The sequence below is a fragment of the Pteropus vampyrus genome, unplaced genomic scaffold (genome assembly GCF_000151845.1).
Source record: "Pteropus vampyrus isolate Shadow unplaced genomic scaffold, Pvam_2.0 Scaffold57, whole genome shotgun sequence".
Taxonomy (NCBI): Eukaryota; Metazoa; Chordata; class Mammalia; order Chiroptera; family Pteropodidae; genus Pteropus; species Pteropus vampyrus.
The window spans coordinates 2208915-2219687 of record NW_011888838.1 but is presented as its reverse complement, the minus strand read 5'-3'; the positions used below and the strand labels follow the sequence as shown (position 1 = coordinate 2219687).

The window sequence follows — 10773 nt, the reverse complement described above, 5'->3', positions numbered from 1 at the left end:
GCTTAACAGATAAAGAAGAGCCTTGAAACACTGGTAGAAGCTTAATGGGTAGAAAAGAAAAGCTAAAAAAAAAAAAAAAAAACTTCTGGCAGAATAACTAGCATGTATAGAAAACATGCTCATAAAAGTCAAACCTAATTACTTTTATTATATCAAGTAATTAATACTTTTGAAGGTATAAGAAAATATACTGTATTACTTCAGACTGAAAAATTAATCTTAGGATATTTGGAATTTATAAAAATTAAAGACATCTATATTACATCAGCTTTTAACATTATAAAACATTTTGAAAAGCATCAATAAGTATTTCTTAAAACCAGAAAGATAAATTATGTATTTAGATTATGAAATTATGAATGTTACTTTTATTTTGTATGACTCACTTTAAAAAACATCTTTAAACAGGTGGCATCAATTTAAAATACATAATTATAATTTACACATTTTAAAATTAAATGATAGTAATACTAAAATGATTTTAAAATAATAAAATATAAATTATCAATTTGTAAGGAAATATATCTATCAATATGACTTGGGTTGACATCTTAATTTATAAAAAAAACAGAATAATAGAGAAAATAAGTTCTAATAAAAATAAAATGGTTATTGCTAATCTCTAAATCTGGGTTGGTTTTCAACAAAGCTTACACTAGTTGAACCACTATGTATTCCTATTTCTTATTTTGGTTTACAAACTTTTCAGGACAATATTTCACATTTTAGTTTATAAATAAGACTTATTCATTCTATCATTAGATTTCTAACACACTATTTCTCCCTGCTTTTTAAACAGGTACTGCATTGTAAAATACATATTTACAACCATCTTTAATTTAATTAATTACCTTCACGAAATAATGGAGTTCTTTTTTCTTTAAATTAAGGAAAAAACAAAAAAACAAAAAACTCACCTCTAACAGGGGGTCTTTCCAGCTCCGAGTCAAGGTGAATTGGTGGAGAGATGTATGATATCTGTCCATGATGTGCCTGCCCTGTGGACCCAAAATTAAGTGTTAAAATGACACTGTGGTTATGTCTTTTTACTTTTTGCTTTGTTTTGTTTCATGATGTCACATTATCTCTATTCACACTAAATTAATAGCCATTATAGACTGTGGACAGAACTATTCAAGGACAGAAAACATTTTGTGTCATCCAAAAACCAACCAATTAAATCAGTCCTTCTTATACTATCCAGATTTCTTGTTGTTGCTAAATTACAAATTTATTGTGGAATGACACTTTTAAAATCACAAAATGATTTACAAGAAAAATGAAAAGGAAAAACTAAAAGCACAGACATACAAAATGTAAGTTCCGGTTTTAATTGTTAGATTATAAATACTTTATCAATTTGCTGTTTCTAAACGTTCTCAATTTCTGAACTTATTCATTGCAGATCAGTAATAAACACATTGCAGACAGGCATCGATGTCAGATAACACTTTGAGCAGGACTTATTTAGATAACTTTATAACACTGATTAACTCTTATTTTTATGATTTACTTACATTATTTTAATAGCATACTAGTCCTACCTGCTTATTGTAATTGCTAAAACAAAAACAAAAACAAAAACAAACAAACAAAAAAACCAATAACTAACCACAATATAAAAAGCAGGTAGATGCATTCATTTTCTATTCCTTAAAAAGCATTCTGCTAGCTTATACATATTTGTGATATATTTTCTGGGTTATGACTTAAAGATGAATTGAAGGCTGAAATATTGACTGAAAAAAATCGTTAGCTGAAAGACAAAAGAATTTTCTAATAGTCAAAGCAGCTATAGTCGGCATACCAATGAGCCAGGAAGCAATAGGATTTTAAGGTAAGAAAACATAATTACAGGGTCAGTTCAATTTCTAAAGCTACTTTATGTAAAGAAGGTATGGGTACAAGTGGAGGACCCACCACTTTCTACAACGGGAATATGCAGTTATATTTTACACATTTACTGTAGCAATTTACAGGGTTGTTAATCTCTTTTCCTAAACAAGGAAAGTTAATGATACATAGATTATGATAACAGTTAGAGTAACCTTCCTGTTTCAAGTAATATTTGACTAGTAATAAACTCTGCTGATTCCTCTTATGAGGCACATTTCAAATAATTAATATGGCTCCCTGTTGATAGTAGCTGCTGTTGCTCCCAGCATTTTTCTAGCTAACAGCAGACGCAGTGGAGCAGCTGTAATATACAGAGCCCCTCATAATGGTAACTAAGAATATTGTACATTCACTGGCCACGTTTCAGTGGAACACTAAATGCACTATTATAAAAGAAATAAGACAGTAGTTGCACACTGTAAGCAGTCCATGTGTAATATAGCTTATTAAAAACTTCAGATGATCTTAATTATAAAAACATCTGATGTTTACCTATGTTGCATATTTGGTTGCAAAAACATTTTTGTTTTTAAGGTCCTGTGTCATTACAAATGAATTGGTTTGAAACTTTATCGATCATACAAGTGAAAATAAGAATCTTTTACTTTATTTTGGTTCAAAATAACCTCAGCATATAAAATAATATTGATTTTGTGTCTAATCAAGGAACATGGCTTTCCCCACAAATAATATAAATGTCATGCACGCATACATACATCATTTTCTTTAATGCAACCAACATCACTATGAGGATTTAAAGGTAGGTACCATGTAAATACATATATATTTTTAAATCAAAGAAACAAATAGAGATTAAGCAACTTGCTCAAGCACATGCAGCTAGTACATAGCAAAGCCAGTAGCATTTTGACTCTAAATCTAAAGCGTTATCATCTATAGCATAATATTTTTTTCTCAAAGAAGGTCTCAGTATACTAAACCTGGAAAAAATATGTATAGATTTTAGTGATTAAATTCTGACAAGTACTGCTTTTGGAACTATTGGCTCTACATTCAGATTGAAATAGAGTCCTTTTAAATGCTACAATTTCCTCTGGTCTTGGGATAAGCATGTAACTTCAACATGGATACTTTAGGCAATACAAGATCACAATGTGTATGTCTCTAAGGGGAATGGGGAGATCAAAGAGCCAGTAGAATGGGACAGAGATTATTGATAGTAAGTCTTGAACTTGGTTTACCATAATACTCATTCTTTTTCCAAGGAGAAATCTAGCAAACTATAGGATGAGGTCTGGCAGGGAAAGCCACCAGGGTAGCATTTGACTCAAACTCTAAGCCTTAGGGAAGGTCAGAAATGCAGTAATGGATTTCAATTTGGTGATTGAGATTTCATGTCCACAGAATGAAAATTAGAAATTGTGGAGGTTGTTGTTGATTGACTATATTAATCAGATTCTTAAAAAAGATTTCCACTTTACTTTAGATCAGTAGTACTGACACATTTATCTCCAAAAAACACATAAAAGGTAATAAAACCTATTCTAATCTGTGGTTAACTAAGGCAATGATTCTCAGGGAAGTAACCAGTCTTCATCAAGAAGAGCATATCGGAATATGGCCAGAGGGCTGTGTATAGTGTGAAAAAAAACAAAACAAAACAAAAAGTGACTCTCCAAGTTCCATTCCTCTCATTAAGAATTATTGCAAAATAATCATAATAAACTAAACTCCAGTTAAAACAATAAATAGCTATCATAAATATTTCTTATACTTTATGGTGAATAATATTCCACAAAAAATGTGATCTGTTCAAAAAATGCTGAGGTAGATAAAAAGCATGGCAATACACAGTGTTTTTAAAGTTTTGACTAGAATAATCCTCGGGAACATATCTAGTCTCATTCATCATATTTTTCACCATGATCTACTGTCTTACAGCAGCTTTATATATCTAAATATGTGATGTACTGCTTCTATTTTTGTCCTTATTTTTCTGAATTAAAAAAAATGTGCTTATTTTTCTTCCTGAATTTTATTTATTTTTTAAAACAAATAATAATACTGAGATTTTACTTAGAATTATATTAATTCTATAAATTAATTGGAAAATAAACATTTAAAATATTTGTTTTCACATATTTTTAAATGGATCTCCATTTGTTTGAATTGCTTTTTAATAAACAAGTATAAATTATTTTTTCAAGTTTCTATATTTTGGTTATAAAAATTCCATTGTTTAATTTTCTATTTTCTCCATTTCAAATAAAATTTTTAAATTTTCTTGATAACTTTCATCAAAATTTTTTGATGGTTATCATTGGGATTATTAGTTATTAACTTTGACCTCCTTAGCTACTTAGAGCTAGAAACACTGAACATAAAATTTTAGTTATTTTCTGTGATCTTTATTGCTTGTATGAAATGTGCTCCCATGTTAAGTCTCATCTATATACTCTTGTATTTAATTTGTTTGTGCTACAGAATTTAAATTTTAAAGATTAATTTTATAGATGCAATTTAGTACATAGCATTTAATGGTGCTGCTATTAACCCGTTATTTTACTTGAAGTTCTTCCAAAGTACTTTCAATGAATAAATAATGCTTAATAATAGATTTATAAAAAAATCACAAAGAATTAAAAAGGAGAAAATAAAAGCTTGGTTTTTCTAAAGGGTCCAAAAGAACAATGACAATAGGAAAATGGGTGGGTAGCTTATGGATTAGTTTTTATTCAGTTTTTAGTCTACATAAATTATACATTTTTATGGAGATGTCATATACATGTGTGTATATATGTGATATATCTACAATAATATGTACTTTTCACATCCCCAAACTGACTCATTTCAAGTGTACAGTAGTTTCCAGTATATTTACAAATTTGTGTAACCACCACAATTTGAGCCCATTTTCACCACACACACACGTGCACGCACATGCGCACACATGCACACGCACACACACACTCCAAAGCCCATCAGTAGTAACTCGCCATTTCCTCCCAACCCAGTCGAGTTCTAGGCAACCATTCATCACTTTCCATCTCTCTCTATATATGGCTATTCTGGACATTTTACATAAATGGAATTATATAAATATATAGCCATTTGTGATCAGCTTCCTTCACTCAACATAATATTTCAAAGCTCATTTATGTGGTAGCATGAATCAATACTTCATTCCCTTTTGTTGCCAAATAATATTTTGCTGTACAGACAACTATATTTTATGTATCTATTCATCAGTTAATATTTGGTATCGTTTTCACTTTTGGCTGTCATGGATAATATTTTTCTGAACCTTAATGTATGAGTTTTTGCATGGACATGTTTGTATTTTTCTTGAATATACATATAATATGTGTATATATACACACTTAGGAGTGGAATTGCTGAGTCATATAATAACTCTATGTGTGGGCTATCAAGTATCAGGTATGCCAAAGGGTGCTGGTCAGTACGGCCTAGCACTATAGCAAAAACCCAAAGGCCATTATGGAGTTTGGAAAAGCCATTATTTTTCTATCTTCAATCTCTTTATCAGCTTCCATTTAATTTCTATTTCATTGAGGAATCATGTGCAATTTCTACTAAAGTTCCAATATAGAAAAGACTTGACCAGCAGTAGGTACAGGAAGGACTTTTTTTCTCTCTTTCTACTGTCAATATTTTAGTTGCACATCAGAGCACAGAAATACATTTCTAAACATAGAATTTAGAGGGAGAAAGATATTTTTAAATGTATAGTCCCAAACCTACATTTTAGAACGAGGAAATGGACATCTTGAGAAATTGGCGATTTTCAAAAGTCAAATCAGGTGGTAGTTTTCAACAGCAATGTTAGAGGTCAGTAAGAAAGGGGATGCTTTACAGCTAGGCTGCAGAAGCCTTCCTTAGTAAGCCATAATTTTCAAGATGTGTGAGGCATAATGGTATGTTGAGTCATTAAAAAGGTTTATTGCTATTTATTTAGGAAAATGTGTACATTTTTCCATTAGGCTTTGTATACAAACTAAAGGCAGTTAAGCGAAATAGGTTAAGATCATGCCTGGGAACAGAACTGTCTGTGTTGGTATCTGGATTCTGCCACTTTTTCACCATATAACTATTAGCTATATAAGTTATTAGCAGTGACCTATCAACATGTTTAACTTCTACGTGCCTCAATTTCCTCATGTGTATAACAGGGATTATAATAGCACTGACCTCATAGAGATGTTTTGAAGACTAAATGTATTTATACATATGTAGTAATTAGAACAGTGCTTGGGACATAGTAAAGTACTAAGAATTTTTAGCTATTATTATTATTATTATTAATTCTTTCATTCATTAATTCATCAATCAATATTACTTGAGTGCCTAATATATAACAGGTGCCTTCCTAGTTGATTGGCATATATCACACAGCAAAACGAATGATGATCCACACCTTTATGTAGGGGGCACAGTGAGTAAGCAAATAACACAATAAATACATCAATAGTATTGCATGTGCAAGATGCCAAGGGCAATGAAAACAAATTACAACTGGCTAAAGGGGATCTGGATTAGGAGGGGAGGCTGCAGTTTTAAATATGGTGATCAAAAAAAGCCTAACTCTATTTTCATGAACAGCATTTGAAGAGTTCAAGAAAAGAGATAATATCTGACTTTCAAAGAAAACTAAAAAGATAAAACTATACATAAGGGCCCAAATCTAATTTTAATAACTAAGGATAATATAATAAAGTGTGATGGTATCAATCAGATGCTTTTTCCTAACACATTTATTTAAAATTTTACACATATTTATTGACACATTAATAACGTGACCAACGAACAAATAAATAACATACAAAGATATGAACACAGCTTTCTTCATAAAAACAAATTTTACTACCATAAAGTCCCCACTGATTTCTCCAGTTACACCATCTTTCAACTCAATTTTTCCTTATTTTGTATACAGTGTGTAAACAAGTTTAATAGTTTGTATCCCTCCAGGCCTTTTGTTTGTTTGTTTTTTTGCTTTAGAATTTCAACTTCTAATCTTGAGTATTTCTTCTAGAGAAATGACATTCTCCCATCCTTAAAAACAATAAAATAAATCTCACAATTTTGCTCATAGGTTTTTAAATAATATTATCTCTTTCTCTTTACAATCTTTAGGATGATAGCAAGTTACATCTCTGCATCTCTCTGCTCTACTATACTTCCATGTGGAAGGTGGAAACCTATACTAAACTACATCTAAGAATGTCATATGGAATCTTCCTAAGTATTTCTAATACTTTGGAAATAGCTTAGCTTCCTCTACCTTCTCAAAACAAACAAACAAACAAACAAACAAACAAACAATTTCTGTGTTAAAAATAATCTCAGCTACTGATAAAAAATACAAGAGATCAATGTGTTATTTGAATTGATGGAAAACTGTGTATGCCTAGCATTATAATAACTTGCTTTTCTGTCTTTAAATACCAGTCTGACTATAGCCATCTCAAATTTATAGTCAGCTTTCAAATGAAAATATAAATACCAGTCAAAAGTAATCATCGAAGAAAAGAATTGTAAAGTTGTCAATTTGATAATTATCTTTTCACTCTGGATTACTTTTTCCCTTGAATGTTATCACTCATACTTATTTTCAGTGAATTTAGTAAAATATGAGGTAGCAGAGAAATAGCTAGTTGCTTGATTTGTTAAGAATATAAAGTCATCAATAGAGAAGCAAAGGTCACTGTCGGGCTTTTCTTGGTAGATATTACTTGACACACAGAAAGCAGACAGGGTAATATAAAGCAAACTTTCTTGTGTGTGTGTGTGTGTGTGTGTGTGTGTGTGTGTGTGTGTGTGCGTGTGCGTGCACGCATTTCTTCAGTACCTGCTCCCACTCTGTGGCCAGTATTAACAAAACCATATGAACAAAATAATATAATCCCTCCATTGAGAGATTCCAGTCTAGATGCAGGATTAAGTCATTATAGTGAAGTATAATATATACCTTGATGGAAACAATAGAGAAGAGCACAACAAGAGCATCTACCTGAAGTAAGTGATGTGAGGGAAGAACAGGACCTGAGGAAGCTGAGACTGAGGAACTGTAAGTAGTAGTCTAATGAAAGACTGTGGCAAGCCTGGGGCAGCTGAAGGGATATTATAAGTGGACGCCTATAGAACAGATAAGTAAGATGGACAGGAGACAAGGAACCATAGGTTGAGGGTGGGCACAAAGGATAATTAAAAAATAATTAAAACATTCAAAAATGTACAAAAAAGGAAAGAATAAAGAATATGTATGAAGGGGAACAGAATATGTCAACCCAAACAAAATATGCTACTTTGGCCTATTATTTTGAATTAAAATTACTTGAGAAATAGCAGGTACAAGAAGGACATTCTCACTCTTCTTTGTCCTGAAATCAAGAAATAAATCTCCCATGAAGTCATCCTCCCTGTACCAGGAGGGTAGAAGCCATTCTTATTACCAAAGATAGGGAATTCAAGGCCAAGAAAGCTGAATAAACAAAGCTTGTTACTTCTTCACTAATTTACTACTCCAATCCCCAAACCCTTTGTCTTGTTGATTCTTCACAAATTTATGGTTTCTTTGTCTCAAAGGCATAAAAGCTTCCTTCTACGGTCATTTCTTTGAGTCCAATATTTTTATGGGGTCTTTGTATATAAGAAATCGAATTTGTTTTTCAGTTATTAATGTCAACTTAATTATTAGACCAGCCAAAAAACATAGAAGGGAAGAAGGGTAATTTTTCCACCCTTACACGTGCCTGTCATCTGGCTTCATCAATGATTAATTAAGGGCCTATATTATTTCATCTCCCTTTATTCATGCTTCCTTCACTATCCCAGAATACGTTGAAGCAAATCCCAGATGTTATATAATTCCATCTGTAAATTATTAAATGTAAATCTTTAAATTATAAAATATGAATTATTTAAAAAAATAACCAAAATACCACTATGATACCTAAACATTAAGAAGATACAATATGAAAAATGAATTTAATGTAAAATTCAATAAAGCAATTGTCAGGAAAAAATCAAGTCTGAAAGAAATGAAACCTTTCAGCTTGCAAAATATCGCATTGGTCCTGGTGTTCAAATTGTGCTGGACTGAGGAATGCTTTATATTTATGATGAATTTCAGGTGCTCACAAATATGGAGAGAAATGTACTTTATAAAGCCAAAAAAATGCTTTTCCTTTTTTACAGACATGAAAAATAGACAAACAGTGAGTTTTGGAAGCATCACTTCAAAATTATTCTATAAAGTCTCAAAAACCTATCATAGCAAGCATTATAATAAACTAGGAAAAAAATAGAAAAATAAAAAAAAAAAATCAGAGTACTTATCTTCCCTGGATTTCTATTTTTTTTCAAAAACAACCTTTCAAAATAAACAGAAATGAACATATTAGAAAACTGAAGATCACATTAATACATTAATAAAAATTGTTATTTTCTAGAAGCCAAATATTATGAAGTACCATGTGAGGTAAATATTGCTTCCCATTTAAAAAATAAAGTAACTAAAGCTCCATAAGGTTCAGCATATTTTTAAAGGTTACACAATAGTGTGTGTGGGAATCAGGTTTCAAGTCCAGAGACCATGTTCTTACTATATAGCTTACTGCCCCCACATCTTATAAATATAACCACTAGGGTGGGAAGAGAAGGCAAAAATACTATAATTTCTGAAACATTAGAAACTTTTAGTTCTCCATTTCAAAGCTACCTAAAATTAAGTGTTTATATTACTAAAATATGAAATCACAGAATAATCAGGATTTTAAAATTACTTTTCTCAGACAATGAGTAAAATGTTATGTTTTCATTAACAAGAGGTTAAACATTTTAGCCTCTCTCTTGGCATTGGCATTGTTTTTTTGTGTGTGTGTTTTGTTTTTTTTTTTTATTTCAATGCAGGTAGGTCTTAAAATGTATTAGGTTAAAATTAGAATTATATCTGCAGATCTCTTTGAATCATTCTGATTTCCAAAAGCTGGAAAAAGACCTTTGAAGTGAACCCTGCTGCCCCCACACTCATATCTTCCCTATTCTTTATCAATATTGTATGGAGGCCAAGTTTAGCACACAGTAGAGTAAGAAGAAAATACTTACTGTTGAAACAGTTAATATTTAGGCATAGGCAAACTTAATCATGTGACATTAGCATGAACACAGGGATTGATAATTCTAGTTGATCAATTAGCACAAGACATATAAGAGGATATTCCTAGGCCTCCTTCTCTGCCAGAACAAGTATGATTTATAAATTAAATCACAAATATTTCGCTTACAACTGATGGTAGGTAGATCAATGGTTCCCCAAAGATGTCCACTTCCTAATCCCCAGAATCTGTGAATGTTATCTCACATGGCAGAAGGGACATTGTAGGTGTGATTAAGGCTAAGATAAAGAAATTGTCCTATCTAATCATAGGTCTTAAAAAACTGAAAGGGAAGCAGAAGAGTCCTTCACAGTGATTCAATGTGAGAAAGATAGAGGAATGAGGAAGAAGAACAAAGGAATGAGGGCTGCTTGTAAAAGCTGGAAAGAGATGGATCTTGGCCAAAGTCTACATAAAGAACCAATTTTAGCCTGTTGAGACCCATGTTGAACTTCTACAGAAATGTAAAATAATAAATTTGAATTATTTAAACCTCTAAGTTTCCAATAATTTGTTCCAGAAGTGATAGAAAACTAATACACAACTTAATAACTGGTATTTGAGTCTAAAAAATCCTGTTCTTATTAAATTTGCTAATTATTTGAATAGCTAATATGTGTACATGGTACATATTCAACTGGGAAATTGTAGCATCTTACCAACATAATAACCTCCCACAGGCAATCTGTCTTTCCAGTATCTTGCATATCTTTCTGGAGTTATTCTGTGCCCTATAAAC

At 31.3% G+C, this 10773-nt stretch overlaps 1 protein-coding gene across 1 annotated transcript in view; it reads right to left on the bottom strand.

The window, feature by feature from the left end:
* The window catches only part of LOC105292456 (adhesion G protein-coupled receptor L3), a 610351-nt gene that overhangs the window by 77238 nt on the left and 522340 nt on the right, over positions 1–10773 (bottom strand). Inside the window, exon 8 of the mRNA XM_023530910.1 lies at positions 918–998. Within this exon, the coding sequence (XP_023386678.1) occupies positions 918–998 (81 nt within the window). The remainder of the gene's footprint in view (positions 1–917; positions 999–10773) is intronic.